Source organism: Loxodonta africana, chromosome 9 (genome assembly GCF_030014295.1).
Source record: "Loxodonta africana isolate mLoxAfr1 chromosome 9, mLoxAfr1.hap2, whole genome shotgun sequence".
Classification (NCBI taxonomy): domain Eukaryota; kingdom Metazoa; phylum Chordata; class Mammalia; order Proboscidea; family Elephantidae; genus Loxodonta; species Loxodonta africana.
This window is the reverse complement of record NC_087350.1, coordinates 24,183,833-24,202,341: the sequence shown is the minus strand read 5'-3', so window position 1 is coordinate 24,202,341 and position 18,509 is coordinate 24,183,833. Positions and strand designations below refer to the sequence as shown.

The following is an 18,509-nucleotide window of genomic DNA, read 5'->3' as shown; positions in this document are numbered from 1 at the left end:
TATGGTGGTAGGTGAGAGCAATGGAGTAACTTATGCAGGAGGCAGTGGCAATGATGATGGGTGGTTTGGGGGTCTTTAGTCCCCCTCTCCTTAATCTCTGCTGCCCTTCTTTACTTCTCCAGTCATTGCAACTAAGACCCATGCCAAGGAAGCTTCAAGACTGGTCTCATCCACCTCCAGGCCGGACTGCCATCCTGAGCCCCTCCCACAGGCAATTCCAATGGGGCTACAGCAGAAGGCTTCCATAAGTGGGACAGCTTCATTGGGGTTGGCCAATGGGGCCAACCACAACAGGAACAAAGGAAGGGAGCCCCTGGGGCAGGGAGCCCAGCAGTTCCATTCTCGCCCCAACTTCTCCCAGTACCCTCAAATCCTCTCCTCTACTGGTGTCACTCCAGCTTATTAATCTTTGACTTTAACAGCTTTTCGTGGTAAGCTATCCCATATGTTCTTTACCCCGTATACAACAAACATCTGTTTCCATTTGTTATTTACAGTTTAAATTAGAAACGGGTGTCACTCACTGAAACAAATCAGCTACTGTCAGGTTTTTTCTTCCCCCCCTCTGATACCCGTCTCCTCTCTAAGGGGTCCGTGCTAACAGCAGCACCACTTTGAGCTTGCAGGACGCTGCCTTTTTGGCTTTAGCCTCTTGTCCTTCCATACTGATTTCATACTGTATTATCTATTCACCCAGAGACCACGCACATTCTAATTTTCAGAGGCTCCCTAAGGCAGCCAAAGCTATCTATTTATTGACAGATATCTGTTGAACATTCAAGACTTATTGGGTAGTGCTTTTTCTCAGGACGCTTGTAGTCTAGTGGCAGAGGAAAATAGCAAGAAAGTAAACAACAACAACAAAAACCCGTTGCCATCGAGTCAATTCTGACTCGTGGTGACCCCATGTGTGTCAGAGTAGGACTGGGTTCCATAGGGTTTTCTTGGCTGTCGACGTTTACAGAAGCAGATCAATAGGGCCTCCTTCTGTGACATCGCTGAGTTTGAACTGCCAACCTTTAGGTTAGTAGTTGAGAGCAAACTGTTTGTGCCACCCAGGGACCGAGCATGTAACCACACAAATACACATGTCATCATAACTGTGATTGGTGCTATGAGGGGCCAGTGAGTCGTGTTACCTACTGAGGGGGTAGCCCAGCAGGGGAACCTGATTTTGATGTCTTAGAATAGGTATTTAATATAAGCCCTGATACTAAAAGTTAACGAGGTAAACATACAGGGTGGCATGTTTGAAGAACCTAAGGCAAGAGAGAGCTAAGGTCATCTAAGAAACAGACAGAAGATCGGAGTGGCAGCAGCACTGCAAGCAAGGGGAGAGAAAAGCATAAAAGCGAATGCGAGAGGAATGGGTCAGGTCCCATATGTTCATTATGCAGGATATGAACAGCCATTTTAACAAGTTTTCATTTTGTCCTAAGGGCAATGAGAAGCCATTGAGGAATTTATAGCAGAAAAATGAGCAGGATATGATGCAATTAATATTTTAAGATCATTGCTGTGGCTACCGTATGGACAAAGGATTAGAAAAAGGCAAGTTAGGAGGCCATTGCGGTAGCCCAGGAGGGAGATGAAGAAGAACTCGGCTGGGGAGATCAAAATGGGGGTGGAAAGTCAAGGACAGATTTGAGATGTCTTTTGAAGGATGTCCTTGGAAGGACTTCTTGGAGTGTCACACCAGCCCTTGACTGCGGATTTCAGGGTTTCTAGTACATGAGAGAAATAAAGCCCCAGGTAGCTAATGGTAATCCCTGACTGATATACTCTGTTCACTCTACATTGGCTCAGCTTGTGATTCAATGAGGTTGAATAAAATAATATATGTAAAGTTTCTGGTTGTGCCTAGCACATGGTGGGTCCCTGGGTGGTGCAGATGGTTAACGTGTTCGGCTGCTAAGCAAAAGGTTGGTGGTTTGAGGCCACCCAGTGGTACCTTGGGAGAAAAACCTGGCAATCTACTCCCGAAAAAATTGGCCATTGAAAACTCTACGGAGCACAGTTCTATTCTAACACGCATGGAGTTGCCATGAATTGGAATCAACTCAATGACAACTGGACCGGTTTAGATTTTAAATATCAGCCATAAAGGTAAACACAAACTGAGTTTATTCTTTTTCTAAGGCTGCCATAACAAAATACCACAAATTGGGTGATTTTAAACAACAGAAGTTTATTGTCTCACAGTTCTGGGGGCTAAAAGTCCAAATTCAGGATGTTGGCAATGCCATGTTCTCCCCAGTGATTCTAGGGGAAGGTTCTTTCTTATCTCTCAGCCTCTGGCAGCCCCAGGCATTCCTTGGCTGGCAGCTGCAGCATAACTCTGTCATCACATGACCATTTTTCCTCGTGTGTCTCTATCTCTTCTCTATTATGAGAACAAGACTCAGATTGGATTAGGAAGCACCCTACTCCAGTATGATCTCATGTTAACTGATAACATCTTCAGACTCCCTATTCATATTCACTGGTACCAGGGGTTAGGACTTCAACATATCTTTTGGGGTGATACAATTCAAATCAATAACACTGGCCATGAGAGCACCCTCAGCCATTACAAGCTCTGCTTGGGCATTGGGGCCAACTCCTCCTTCTTAAGAAATTTGAGAGAGAAATTAGGACCTCAGGGCAATGGATGGAGAATATCTTTCTTGGAAAACTTTCCCTCCTGCTTTTTCCCAAGAGCCAGCTTCCACAGTCACCATCCATGTGATCCACTGGACATACTGGCAAATGTTTGGACCCCTAATATCGACCTCTTAGTGGAAGGAAGCCCAGAGTTGTCTTAGATGAAAGGATGGGCCAACCTCATAATCGGTGGGAATATCATGATCCAAGGTCATTTGTTCACATTTCCATTATAGCATTGAATCTCTGCCTTGCATTATGGTTATAGAACAAGCTCCTGAGGGTGAGGACCATATCTCATTTTACGTTGTTTCCTCACAGCGCACATAGCACAAACTAGATACAAGTTTGTTGAAATTTACTGAAATAAAGGTACATGAAAAGAAGCAAGATAAATGGTATCTTGCAAATGGATTGGGTGTTACCACTTAAGTCATACTTAACATTGGCTACCTTGCTTGAGGCTCACAGGTAAAACACAATAAGTATTATTGTTCCCATTCTATAAAGGAAAAGCTTGTGGCTTACAAGGAGACGATGAGGTATAAGCACTAGAACTAGAATCTAGACTGCTGCCATATTGCACAATTCCAGGGAGAGCCATTTGCATGGAATACAATGTGAATGGTGCCCTTCAGAATTGTGCAATGGGCAGAACTGTTTTGAATTCTGGTGCAGAGTTTTTGCTGTTATTCCAAGGCTATTGGCCAGATGCTCCTTTTCTGTTTTTCTAAGTCCTGGCCCTAGGGCTGTTCTCCAAGACAAGGACCACCTCTTCCAGAATTTAGCTTTTTGGGGAAGTTTATAGGCTTAATTGAGGCTCATAGGTTTATTCCTATTTGGATGAAAAAGAGAGACTCTAAGGCATTAGATAATTTATTTAAGTTCACGTGGTTAGTAGTGGCTGAGCTGGGATAGAGAACCAAGTCTGAGGACTCAAAATCCATGTACTTTATGGCACCTGTGCTTCTCAAACAGGTGCCCAGGGAGCTATTGACATAAGAGGCTGTGCTGGACCCAAGACTCTTTAAGCAGCAAGATAAACATGGCACATGTTTCCAAAGCATTGATTTTGATAAATAATTTGAGGACAAAAGATTATCTTTCGTAACACAGATGGAGTCTAATGGAACCATTATATGGATGTACAAGATTAAATATAAGACTTTAAAGAAATTCTATACTTACTATGTAGTCCCTGAGTGGTGCAAATGGTTTACATACTACACCACTGACCAAAGGGTTGGAGATTTCAATCCACTAAGAGGTGCCTTGGAAGAAAGGCCCAACGGATGATCTACTTCTAAAAACTCAGCCATTGAAAACCCTATAGAGGTCCTACTCTGACACACATGAGGTCAACTGGTTTTTCCTGTTATAAGCATCTTGGGCTAGATCCCCGGGCATGGTCCCAATTGCCCCCCTTCACCTTGTCCTCAGGAGGCCTGGTGGTGCAATGATTAAGCACTCGGCTGCTAAAGGAAAGGTCAATGGTTCAAATCCACCAGCTGCTCCACAGGAGAAAAGACCTGTCAATCCTCTTCCATAAAAATTACAGCCTAGAAAACCCTATAGGGCAGCTCTACTCTGTCATAGGGGATCTCTATGAGTCGGAATCAACTCGACAGCATGTAACAACAACAACATCCTGTCCTTTTCGTTCTTTGGGGTGCTTTGGTGGAAAAGCTTGAAAAGCACAGGGCTGCTCTACACTGGTTTTCCATGACGCTGAGCTGGAACCACCCCCAAAACCAAACCCATTGCCATCAAGTCAATTCCGGCTCATAGCGACACTATAGGACAGAGTCGAACTGCCCCATAGGGTTCCCAAGGAGTGGCTGGTGGATTCAAACTGCCAACCTTTTGGTTAGCAGCTGAACGCTTAACCACAGCACTACCAGGGCTCAAAAGCCCACTGGGCAGAAACTGAGCTCCAGGTTCAAAACTGCAAAACAGTCTCTTCTTATGATATGTGTACTTTCTGAAGGTATGTTTTATCTGCACTTATATCTGGAGAGGTATGAACAAAATGATTTTTAAATGTAGGTAATGTTTATAGCACAGAGCATGGCATATGAAGCAGGTGCTCAGTCACTGAGAGCTGATTTTATTGTATCATTTCTTAACTCTTACCATCACAATAAGAAATCATAAGGCCCTTTGTAACCAATGTCCCAATCATATATGACACATGTTATAGAGACAGCAGAAAAGGACCATAATGGTAGAAAGTGGGCATTAGTGCTCCCTGGAGAAAGAGGCTTCCCCATTACTGTCACATTCACATGGACACAGACATCAGTTTCTGTATCAGGATGGGCTTGTGCAGCTGGGAGTAAACAGGACCTTATTCATTTTTCACTGGCTCCGGTACATTAAGTCCTAAGCTCAGGTTAATGGTGGAATGTAGATTCTGCCCGGGTCTTCAGTGTTAACTAACAAGCTGGGGTTAATGGTGGGACAGGGATGTGGTACCATCCAGAAACCCGATCCCTCACTTACTGGACATAATGCACCCGGGGTAGCAGTAATAGCAGCAGCCACAGCTTGCATGGAGAGTGTGGTTTCTAATACAAAGGAGCTTCTTTTCCCCCTTACATTGTTGACGAATCACTGATTTCTTCCTCTTCTAAAATCTAGCAGGAAACTCTGGTGGTGTAGTGGTTAAGTGCTATAGCTGCTAACCAAAAGGTCGGGAGTTCAAATCCACCAGGCGCTCCTTGGAAACCCTAAGGAGAAGCTCTGCTCTGTCCTATAGGGTCGCTATCAGTCAGAATCGACTCAATGGCAGTGTTTTTTTTTTTTAATCTAGCAGAACTATCAACCTCCCTAAGCTACAAGCAGTCCCCGGGTTACAAACTAGATCTGCTCCTAACTGTGTCTTTAAGTCCGTAGGTCGAATTTGTAGGTAAATCGGAACAGGTGCACATGATTATTTAGTCTTATTTTAGTGCCAGAAAAGGCTGGAAACCTTTTCAGTGATTTAAAAGCTGCACATGCAGCAAGAGAAGGTAACTGTGATGAAGAATTCCTTCAGAGTAGGGGTTGGTTCAATCATTTCAAAGTGAAGGCGGATTTACATAGCATTAAAGGGCAAACATGATTTGTCCATAAGTCAGACTTTCATAACCCGGAAACTGCCTGTGTTTCCAGAGGAACAATTTCATATCAGAATTCGGGTACTAAGCCAACAAAATGCAATCACCTTAACACAGACAATGGCACAGGTAGATACTGCTTCTGCTGTCCTGGTTGCCTTTTCTCGGCACCCTGCCAGCCCCTGTAACTTTTTATCATGAAAGGGGGCAATGCTTGGGTCTCAAATGCTATGGAGTCAGATAGTTCTCTTGGGTTGAAAACCATAATGCTCAGGGGGCCATAAAAAGCTCAGTAACATTGAACATTAAGAACAGGCAGCTTGATGAAAGGTATACCCTTGGGATGTACAAGGTTCCATTGTTAAGCGATGTATAAGCACAATAATCGCATGCAGACAGCGTGTTGCATTAGTGCTTTCCAAAGGTTTTACCCTTCCATTGATCCGCTTGGGAAATTCTCTATTAATATTGATAAGAGTTATTGAGGGCTGGGGAATCAGAGAGATGGGAGAACATGCCAATTTAGTGTCTAATTTATACTTTATTCTTAAAATGAAGTATTCTTGTTTCTAGATGCAAATGTGATTCTCAAACGTCAGTATGATTGGAGTTTTATGGTTTACTGAAGATGGTTTTTATGCACCTAATTAGAGCCAAATGTAAAATAAGGTGAACCTACTATCACTTCTAAGACTGGGGTCTTTGGCTTTTTTCACCGTATAGAGTGCACATGAGCATGGTCCCTATGTCATGGGACAGTGAGCCCTGGGGAGGACATCACTTGAGGCAGCATGCAGTCCAGGAAGCCATTCTTCCTTTACCTACACATCTCCAGGGAGTTCCAGCGTCTCCTCACTCTCCTTTAGTTGTCCCCAGGGTAATCGGGGTGGGGTGGGAGGTGGGGACAGAGATTGCACTAAGATTTGTGTTGGAAATAAACTGAATCTGGGAGGTGGGAACACTGCTGTGGAATAATGGCAAGTTTAAGCCATTTGCTGTGCTCTAGAGTTAGCTGACCATAGGAAAGTCATCCAGAGTTACCAGGGGAGGGAAGGGACTGGCGGGGCCAGGTCTGCACATGGGGGCATGGAGATTCTGACTGGAGCCCACATACTAGACCAGAGACGCTCACCTTCTCATGTTCAGAACCGCTTTTGCTCCCTTGGCATACACTGGAACCAGAATGGCAAGAAATAACAAAATAGGCAAGAAAAGCCTCTCCCATCCTTGACTCTGACTACGTGTCACACTTAAGGTCAAATGAAAGGCGTGCCAAGCATTGGGAGAGCTAGACCCTGAAGCAGTCTACCACTTCCTGGCCCTGTGGTTTCAGGCAAGTCACTGTAGGTCCAAGGACTGGAGAAGCTTATCTCTTAACTTGGGACAAAAGAGTATCCCCACCCACCCCACAGGATTGTTAGAACATCGGATACTTAGAATAACAACAATAGCTGATGTTTATCACACATTTCCTATGTGCCAGGCATGGTTCTCAGAACTGTGTTTATTTTAAAGTCAGGTAGATTGAGGTATAATATAAAAAAAATACCTATTGTAAAATTCACTCTTTTTAGTGTACAGTTTCACCTTTTCAAAAATGTCATATGAATGGTGTCACATGATGGCATCACATAAGACTTTGGAGTCTGGCTTCATTCTAAGAGTTGTCCTTACATCATCTCATTTAATCCACACAGCCATCTTTTGAGGTAGGTACTGTTACTATGGTGCAGTGGCTAAGAGCTCGGCTGCTAACCAAAGGGTCAGCAGTTCAATGTGCCAGCCGCTCCTTGGAAACCCTATGGGGCAGTTCTACTCTATCCTATAGGATCGCTATGAGGAACGACTCAGCCGCAATAGGTTTTAGTTTTGTTATTCTTATTATAGAGTGAATAGATGTGGAAATGCTATGGAAAAAAGCAAAAATTGCTATATAAACATGAGAGCTGATTGTCGTCATCACCATCATTATTTATATTATTATTTCATGGTACAATAAGGGCAAAGTGAATTTTCAATGGAAATTTTGTCTTAAATCTGCCTTGTCTGCTCACCTAGAATCCAAGTGCAGGGAGATAGCGATGAGACCTCTGTGACTTTCCCCTTCAACACAGGTGATCAGTCACCTCGTCCTGGCAGCACAGAAATTGAATTATGAAAAAAAGGTGCTTGCAAAATTACTGTTTGCAGTAAGTGCAGCACACCCTTCCTTTGATTGGTCCAAACATACTTGGCCTTAAAGTTTCTAAGATTCAACCCTAATGACAATGACCAGATTGTCTGTAAATGGTAAAAGACAATGAAGGAGTTTTTGTGCTGCAAATAACAGCTGGTTCACGGTGGCAGTGTTGAAATGCTGCTCAGTCCTGTGCCATCAACATGATTGATTGCGCCTTGGACCATTGTGATCTACAGGGTTTTTGTTGACTGATTTTCGGAAGTAGACCCTCTACTTTACTAGGCTTTTCTTGCTAGCCCATCTTAGTCTGGAAGCTCCATGAAACCTGTTCAACATCATAGCAACACATACAAGCCTCTGCAATACACGCGCCTCTACTGACAGATGAATTGTGGCTACGTATGAGATGCGTTTGCCAGGATTCGAACTGGGCCTCTTGAATGGAAGGCAAGAATTCTACCCCTGAACCACCAATGTCTCATAGTTCATGGTGTAGCAATGATGACTTCCCACTGTGAGAGAGAGGATGACCAGGCTGATACTAGCTCCTCTCCTGACTCAGTCACACCTGCGCTCATTTAGTAGTGTGAGGCACGCAGGAAGGGCTGAATTTCTTCCCATGAAGTGTCCCCCTGGTTCAGTAGCCACAAGCCACCGAAGCGCCCATCACTGTTGATAATGAACAAATCCTGATCTTCCTGGATGTGGCCATAAAGCCGCCCACAGCCTGACCACAAGGGTTCCAGGTTTTCCAAGGGGAAGGTTTTATATAAATTGTCTGTCTTTTTTAACCTCGTATTATAGATGCAACACACAATAAATAAGTAAATAAGGTCCAACCATTCCTTAAAGTTTACAGCTTTCATGAATTTTTAAGGAATGGATCAGGAGAAACTGCTGAAGCAAAGGAATGGTGCACGGGGGTGTGATAAGGAGGCCTAGAAGCCCTGTCAATATTTAACGTGGCCAAAAGCCTGTCACAACTAATCATCTCTTAATGGGGTTTGCCCTTTGGCCTGCATGTTTCTAAGGGAGTAAAATGCTTAGCTTCCAAGCAAGTTATCACTCACTCAATGAGTAAAAACCACAAGCTGAAAGTGGCCTCCCAGGCATCACTGGTCTTTGCTAGTGGAGTTTAGAAGGTTGCCATTAGCATTATTTGCCTTAAAATCACCAGGGGTTTCAAAGCCAGCTAGGCATTTGCTTTGCATATATAGAAAGACCTCTGCCTGTCATTGCGCCGCTCCATGGGAAGGAGACTGGGTATCACCATGGAGGGAGAGTGAGCCACGGTGGGAATGGGGATTGCTGTTGTTCCTAGTTGCCTTTGAGTCAGCTCCAACTCATGATGACTGAATGCATAATAGAGTGAAACATGGCCCAGTCCTATGTTATCTTCATGATTCTTGGTATCTCGAGTCCATCGTTGTGGCTGTTATGTCAATCCATCTCACTGAAGATCTCCCTCTTTTTCAGTGACCCTCTGCTTTACCAAACATGATGACATTTTCTAACTGCTAGACTTTCCTGATGACGTATCCAGACTAATCAAGCTAAAGTCTTGCAATCCTTGCTTCTAAGGAACATCCTGGTTGTATTTCTTCTGAGACTAATTTGTTTGTTCTTCTGGCAGTTCTTGGTATAGTCGGTATTCTTTGCCAACATCACAATTGGAATGCATCAATTCTTCTGTTTTCCTTTTTCTGTCTTTTGCATGCCTGTGAAGTGACCGAAAAAAACATGGCTTGGTCCAGGCAAACCTTGGTCATCACAGTGACATCTTTGCTTTTAAAACTTTAAAGAGGTCTTTTGCAGCAGTAGGCATAATCATTTGAGGAAATAAGAGAAGAATCAAGCAAGACCAAATACATCATTGGTATTCGATACGGAACTGAACAGGCGGAATTTGAGAGAAGATTTGAAAAGGGAAGTAGGTAGGAATGGGCTCGGAAGGGGAACACAGAGAGGAATGGATACAGGGAGAAAAAAAGAGAAGATGAGGAGGAGATGGTAGGTGCATTTTATTAGAAGCTCAACAGAAGGAGGAGGTCTAAACTCATTACTTCCTTGTTTATCTCCCAGTAAACCTGGAAAGTGACTTGTGGATTCCTCATTGATTTGTACCAGGAATAAAGATGATTTGTACATTTGAAAAATATGAGAAAGAACCTAGACTCTCAGCATGAATAGGTTACCAGTCGTATTTAAACTTGTTCAGCAAGTTCCTTAACTTGCCTAAGTCCTAGTTTTCCAGTGTTAGAGAAACAAATTGTAATGCTTGTTAAGCCATGGGAGAAATTTTCACAATTCATAACCTAATGATGAAAGAACGTGCACTTTGAATTTTGGGGGGGGGGGGTGGGTAACAAAGAAATAAATAAATACTGTTTATATTTGTCCGCTTTTATTTAAAAATGATAAAATCATTGATCTGGAATTCTAGACAGTTTCATCAAAGATCTTTTAGTATTTTTCCCAGGAATTATTGCCCTGAAATACCTTCCAAACAAGTAGATTTAAAGGATGATCAGGCCCCAGGTATTTTAACTAGAATAAAGTTGTTTTTTTTTGTTTGTTGGTTTTTTTTTTTTAACAGAGCCTCCTATACATTTTTTTACCTATACATATCACTGTCAAAATTATGAGGTGTCATGGGGTCGCTATGAGTCAGAATCGACTCAACGGCACTGGGTGTTTGTGCATGGAAATAAACATTAAGAGCTAAAGAGTTTGGGGGTTCTTTCTCCCCTTGCATATGTTTTAAACACAGAAACAATTATTTTCGGTAACTTGATTTATTTAGGTGCCATGGAATTTCTTTTGGTCCTGGGCTTCAGGCATTGCTCTAATTAGCTTTGCTCATTTAGCTAAGTTGTAATGATTAGCACTCCTCGTGGTCCTCCAAGGTTTTTTTTTTTTTGTTTATTTTCATATTTTAACTTCCTCCTTTTGTCTATTCCCTTTTTCTGCAGTCCCTGTGGATATAGGACACTAGTCACACTCCCTTATATTATGAATTAGAAGTCTTCCTAGATGTCCTCACAGTTTGAATAACTCCAGGTCTGCACCATGGACACTCCCCTCATTTACAGTATGGACGGAAAACTGAGGAATGGGATTCCTTATACAACTTTACTGCTGTTGTTATTAGTTTCCCTCAAGTAGTTCTGAGTAATGGTGACCCCATGTACGACACAATGAATCGTTGCCCTATCCCACACCATCTTCATGATCACCAGGATGTTTGAGCCTATTGTTGTGGCTGTTTCAGTGCCTTCCAACCTAGTGGGCTTATCTTCCAGCTTTATATCAGATGACATTTATGTTGTGATACATAGATTTTCATTGGCTAATTTTTACAAGAAGATGACCAGGCCTTTCTTCCTAGTCTGCCGTAATTTTATACAACTTAGAGTTCTCTTATACTCTCTGTGGAGCCCATATTTTTTGGTTACATTTCATTATGTCATTCTTATTTGTAGTATCAAATAGTCAAGATGGTTTGCATTCATCTATTCTAAGCCTTGGCCGTATCAAGAGTTTAAAGAAGTTATTGGGAAATGGATTGGAAAATTGGGAACACTGATCTCTCTGAAAGAACACAATTGAGAATTCATCCCCAAATATCAGCTCTGACAAGAAGCTCAATTCAGAGACGTGGTAGGTTTACTGCTGGCCCCCTCAGCCCCTGCCAGGCATAACTGATTAACATCCATCTCTCTCAAAGCATGTGTGGTCCATTCTCAAAAGAAGAGAGTGTCTTTGGTGTTACCAGAGCTGTTCTAAGGGCACTAGTGTCCTTGGATTGTGCAGTTAAGGCACTTGGCTGCTAATTGAAAGGTTGGTGGATTGAGTGCTCCTCAAGGATCCTTGGGAGAAAGGCCTGATGATCTACTTCTGATAAACCACCATCACGAACCTATAAGTCAAAACTGACTCCTCGGCAGCTGGTGCTAAGGTTACTGGGCTTCCTGGTGCTTAGAACAGCCACTGAGCAGGAAAGGAAAGTTCCTGGAAATGGTGGAACTTGAGTTTGCCTTTTAGGAGACCTTTGAAAAACAGATAGAAAGGAAAGGACATCAGGTTTTCCAAGAGCAATGGGTAAGTTCTGCCTGAGACACCACATTAGGCTTGCTGGCCGGACTCAGGGAGCAAGAGAAGCTGGAAACACAGAGTGAGCTATCGGAATATTAAATACAAGATGTCCAGTGGGGTGGAGTTGTGTGTGTGGCTTAAGGTAAGCTACTTAAACTCTTTGAACTTTTGGTCATTATTTGTAATATCCCAGTGAGCCAATATCTATCCCAGAGAGTAAATGCTGGGTTCAAATAAGGTAATTGTGTGAAGATTCTTTGTAAATGGTGAGGTATTATGTATATGATGGATGATGTCTTACCTAGTGCTGTTGTAACAAAAAAAATACCACAAATGGGTGACTTTAAAGAATAGAAATTTATTTTCCCATGGTTCAGGAGGCTAGAAGTCCAATTCAAGGCATGGCTCTTGGGGCAGGTCCTTTCTTGTTGGGAATTCTAGGAGTTCTTTGGCATATCCTTGGCATCTATCACTCCGTTGTGTGTCTCTGTGTCTATTTTGCTCTTTGTATAACTCAGAAATAATTAGGTTTAGAACCCGCCATACTCTGTTATAACTGCAATAACATAACAAAAGAGAACCCTTATTTTCAAACAGGATCACATTCACAGGTACAAGGGCCAGGACTTCAATACATATTTTTGGGGAACTCAATTCAATCTATAACAGATGACTATGATGGCAGCAGAAGTAACTAAAAGCCAGTCCAACCCTTCACATCTTACCAATAAAGAGAAAAGCCAGAGCTAAGGCAACTTCTCCACGCTAGTTAATAGCACAGAAGGAACTAGAACCCTGGGAGTCTTGGTTTGAAGAAAATAAAAATTTCAAGTCCAAGTTAGCCCCCCAGATAGCTGTATTTTCTCATCTTGCATCAGGTTCAATCTGGTGAGTATAGTGAAGGGCATGTTGCCTGACCCATCTGGATAATTGGAGCATCTCTTCTAGAACCATAGCTGTTGGGCAGTCAAGAGAAGAAATTCTGACTCCAATGTCATTCTTGAACCCTTTGGATCACATTCCATCTCACAAATATTTAAGCAAGGGTGTGAGGGCGAGCTGCCAAGTCGCACAATAAAAAACAAATGTCTCATTGTGTTTGTGGCAGCTCAGTATGGGGTTTTGTGAGGTCCAAAAACCATCGATTCACTGTGATTGGAATGTGACAGTAATTTGTAACAAAGGTGACTTTTTTTCCTTTTTTTTGTCTACTTTTGTGACTTGCCCCCCAAATCCTGAGAAAGGTCTCCAAAAGAAATGTTCAGAAATGTTCTGAGCGAGTTTAGAAAACTTGTGAACCCTGTCTGAACTTTTATTAGATTCTCCCACCACTCACCCGTTTGACATCAGAACAAGGAAAGCGTTATTTATAACAGCATGTGTGAAATCCCACAAGGGATTTGTGAAAGAATTAAAGTGAAAAATCTGTCCCAGAGAGATTGCAGGCATAAAATAAATGACCGGATAGGAAAACATGTAAATCACAATTTGAATCTTTTCTCCCCCATCTCCTTTAAAGGAAATAAGAGCTTTTTGCTTTGGCCTGAACTCCTGGCCATCAGCAGTGCAGAGAACCTGAGAAAGGAGAGGAACAATTAAAGGGGCCCTGTGAGAAGGATGGGGGAGTCCTATGGCTTGACCTTCTCATTAATGTATCCAAAATGGTTATTTCCTACTGAGGAAATAAGATGGGAAAGGTTATAGACAAGGAGGGAACACCTTGAGAATGTTTAGTGCATCAAATTTATAATGCACTGATTTGCACAATTATCTGCTTGAGTATTGACTTCTTGACAACCTTGTTGTTAGCTGCTGTCAAGGTGGCTCCCAAAACATGGCGACTCCATGCACAACAGAACAAAACTCTGCCCGGTCCTGCACCGTCCCCATAATTGGTTGTAGCTTTTGGTTTATTGAAAACTGAGTAGTGAAGATATGGGGACATCTTAACCCTGAGCCAGCAAGTTGTGTCCCTACTTGTCAGATCTGGAGTCATTGTACAGAGAAGAACAGGGGGGAATAAAGAAAAAGAAAAACATCCTCCTCTTTTCACACTTCTGTGCTTGCTTTGGTGCTAAGGGCATCCTTTGAGGTGGTCAAGCATAGCAGATGTTTCTGACACTGTCAGCTCTTGGGGGTTGAGGATCATTTTTCAGGCACTGGAAATCCAATTTAAGGCATGGCTCCTTTAATGAGTCAGAATTCGATGTTAGGAATTATAATTGGGCAGAAACTCTATGTGGTGTTAGTCTAGAAACTGAGGGGCCAAGAGTTGTAACAGGTGTAATTCTTGGTGAAATACAAGCCACTTGCTGTGCCGGGCATCAGGCATGCCACGTCCAGCCTGTGGGAGTGCTGGCATTTTACCAGCATGAAGAAGGGGACCTACCAGCCTCTTCACAGGGCTGCTATTCAAAAGTCTCTCATTGCTTTAAAATTAGACAGCCCTACAGGACTGCACAACTGGAAATGAGATGCCAAACTCTCCTCCAACTCATTGCCATCGAGTTGATCCCGACTCATACTGACGCTATAGGACAGAGTAGAAATGCCCCATAGAATTCCCAAGGAGTGGCTGGTAGATTTGAACTGCCAACCTATTGGATAGCAGCTGAGCTCTTAACCACTGCACCACCAGGGTTCCTAACTCTTCTCCATGTGGTAGAAAATCATAAAGAAGTCTTCGCTATAAAACAAGTTCTCTTTGACTATGCAAAGGCCACTCCCACTGGACGCCCTAGCCTCGGTGTTTTCACTAAAATGAACTTTTTGAGAAACTTGCTTTTTTTTTTCCTCAGTAAATAATAAACTAAATTGCAGTGTCTTGTAGCAGAGGAAAGTACTGAGCTTGGAGTCCAAAGACCTGGGCTCTTTGTGTCTTTTAAGCAACCTGAACCTCGGTTGCCTCATCTGTAAAGTGGAGATAATAATTTCTGCCTGGCCCACCACTGGCTTGTGGTGAGGATGTTCGAATCAGCAGTACACACAAGGAGCACCTTACAGGGGAAGGAAATCCTGCCCTTGCTAAGGAAGTAAAGTCATTGGGTAGGCCATTTTGAATGCTAGTTAAAAAAAACCTAACCAGTTGTTATCAAGTCAACTCCAATTCATGGTGACCCCATTTGTTTCAGAATAGGACTGTGTTCCATAGGGTTTTCAATGACTGATTTTTTGGAAGTAGGTAGCCAGGCCTTTCTTCCAGGGTGCCGCTGGATGGATACGCACCTCCAACGTTTTGGTTAACGTCCAAGCATGTTAATAATTTGTTTGCGCCTCCCCCACCTAGTTATTACTCCCCTGGTGGTATAGTGGTTAACAGCTATGACTGCCAACCAAAAATCAGCAGTTTGAATCCACCAGGCACTCCTTGGAAACCCTATGGGGAAGCTCTACTCTGTCCTGTAGGGTCACGATGCATCGAAATTGATTTGACAGCAACAGGAGTTGTTATCCTGGTCAAGATCATCTTGTTAATTAGAAGATGAAGTTATCCTCATACAGAAAGTATGAGTGCATGTTTTTTATCCACCCCACTGTATCACTATTCTTATCTAGTTTGGAGACAGAGAGAATTGCAAATAATATAAAATATACATTTTAATCATCTTTGCCCTCAGTCTCTATTGCTTGAGGGTACAGGTCATCCCTAACTTACATTCTGATGACTCCATTTTAAGTCGGTTCTGACTAAGTCGATACCTTGTGTTTTGTTTTTAGTTTTCATTGTTATTTGCTTTATTATTAGTGTCTATAAATTTGATCTGTATTTGTCTTTGAGGGTTGGTGTGAGAATGATAACAATCAGCAAATTAGGTGCTGCAACACTGTATGTAGTACATATTATAATGATAAGATGTACCAAAAAAAAAAAAAAAAAAGAATGGCCATAAGTACGGTTCATCGTAACTCCAATATGTCATAAGTTGGGGGCTACCTGTATAAAGAAACCATAGTTTTCTTACAAGTTTATAAACAAATAAGACTAATAAAGGCAAATATGAGAAAGAAAAAATGTCTCCCCATACCCCCCTCCCACCCTTTTTCCCCTGATGGTGGAAACTTGGTTTCCGGGTTGACAGATGCCTTCCTATCTGCCCCTTTTGTGTAGGTCGGTGGCCATACAATGTTGCCCATTCGCTGGATGCCTCCGGAGAGCATCATGTACAGGAAGTTCACCACAGAGAGTGACGTCTGGAGCCTGGGGGTCGTGTTGTGGGAGATCTTCACATACGGCAAGCAGCCCTGGTACCAGCTATCAAATAACGAGGTGAGCACTGGGCCAGGGCCTGAGACCCCTGAGAGAACTGAGTGCTTCCGTCAGCTGAGGGTCTTTCAGGTTTGCTGGAGGCAATGCCCCCCAAATTGCCTTCTCTGTCCCTAAATGTCATGGCCAAAGTATAGTCATCCTGTAAGAGTTTTAGAGATAGAAAAGCACTGTGTTTGCTGATATGTCTATGATTCTCTGGTGATAAAAAAGAAGGACTGAGGAATGACTTTTGCTGTGAAATCCAACACCCAAGCCTCCACTGACAGACCAATGGTAGCTACACATGAGGTGCATTGGCTAGGAATTGAACCTGGTCTCCTGCCTGGAAGGCAAGAATTCTACCACTGAACCACCAAGGGCCCCATTGTTTCTCCACTAGTTTTGTGAAATCAAAGTGGCTTAAGTAATGGAGAAAAAACAGTCAAATTAACTATGGTATAAACCAACCTATTATCATTGCTCTTTTTAAACAAACAGTAATAATAATGAAGTGGGCTTCTTGAAAACAGCCCTCTCTTCTGGCCCTCTGTGCCCTGCCATTTATTTTATCTACATTCCTTTCTCTCTTGTCTGATCCTGTCTTTGATCTCCATCCAGGTGATTGAATGCATTACTCAGGGCCGAGTCCTGCAGCGACCTCGAACATGCCCCCAGGAGGTATATGAGCTGATGCTGGGGTGCTGGCAGCGAGAACCCCATATGCGGAAGAACATCAAGGGCATCCATACCCTCCTCCAGAACTTGGCCAAGGCATCTCCGGTCTACCTGGATATTCTAGGCTAGGGCACTTTCTCCCAGACCGATCCTTCCCAGTGCACCTCCTCAGACGGCGAGAGAACGAACGTCTTTTAACTGCTGCTGGATGCCATCAAAACGCTGTTCTTAACTCCGACAGTATTAACAAAGACAACGAGACGCTTTCAGTGGGAAGCAATGTGTACTTCTCCATCTGTAGACACGGTCTTGACTTCTTTTTGGCATTATCTCTTCTCTCTTTCCATCTCCCTTGGTTCATTCCCCACTTTTTGTTTTATTATTGTTATTATTTTGTCTTCCTTGCTTCTCAGTCCTTACCCTTTCTTTTTACTCAATCTGGCTTCTGCATTACTATTAACTCTGCATAGACAAAGGCCTTAACAAACCTAATTTGTTATATCAGCAGACACTCCAGTTTGCCCACCACAACTAACAATGCCTTGTTGTATTCCTGCCTTTGATGTGGATGAAAAAAAGGGAAAACAAATATCTGACTCAAACTTTGTCACTTCTGCTGTACAGACACCGGGAGTTTCTATGGATTCACTTCTATTTATTTATTATTATTACTGTTCTTATTGTTTTTGGATGGCTTAAGCCTGTGTATGAAAAAGGAAAACTTGTGTTCAATCTGGGAAGCCTTTATCTATGGGAGACTGAAAACAGAGAGAAAGAAGATTTATTATTAACTGCACTATGGGAAGAACAAAGTCGAGCATTGGGATCAGCTGGCATCAATCCCAATTTAGGAAAAACCCAGCAACTGTTAGCCAGAAGGAATATATTCAGCACCTTCCCCCGAGGACTTTTCTGAGGAGTAAAAAGACTGTTGAACTCTGTGCCACAGCACTATTCTTTTCCTATCACCAGAAGCACTCTAGTGTGGGAAAGAGAAAAGATGGCATCTGTGAGGCACAAGATGGTGCCTCATACGTTCATATGCAGTCGAGCATCTGTAGGTCATGGTGATAGCGCTGGCTTGTTTTTCAAGTGTTATCCACCCAGCCTTTGGCACACTAGGCTGAAAATAGGTGAATTCTTGTCCAGAGATAATTTCAGGGTCAGATGTGAAGGCCAAGGACTTGGAAGAGATGAGACACGCTATAAATGTGGAGGCAAGCTTCTCTTCTACTGAACTTTTCAGAAAGCACCTCCCTCCCTCCCCTACCTTCTAACCCACCCATCCTTTCACCTGTGCAAGCAAAATTGTGCATGGTCTTCGTCGATTACTACCTTGTGTGCAGAAACTACCGCTCCAGGTGTCGTGCCCCCTATACGTAGAGCAGACCTATAAAAGGTATAACGTATATAATTAGGGGAAGCTAATGGAGTTCATTAGCAGAGTTTATATGTCTCTGCGTTGTATGGTGGTGATGGGCTTCAGCTCATGTGGACCCTGAGGCCTGGATGTCCTCATTCAATCGAACCCACGGGTCTGGGAAGCGCAGAACCAATCCCCGAGGGCAAGGAG

General features: G+C 43.0%; 1 protein-coding gene across 3 annotated transcripts in view; it reads left to right on the top strand.

Moving 5' to 3' along the window:
• NTRK2 (neurotrophic receptor tyrosine kinase 2) overlaps positions 1-17,065 on the top strand; it is a 444,402-nt gene extending 427,337 nt beyond the window's left edge. For all 3 annotated transcript variants that reach the window (XM_064291176.1, XM_064291175.1, XM_023544718.2), the window contains 2 exons: positions 16,124-16,282; positions 16,880-17,065. In XM_064291176.1, coding sequence (XP_064147246.1) covers positions 16,124-16,282; positions 16,880-17,065 — 345 coding nt within the window. The remainder of the gene's footprint in view (positions 1-16,123; positions 16,283-16,879) is intronic.
• Positions 17,066-18,509: the final 1,444 nt, after the last annotated feature.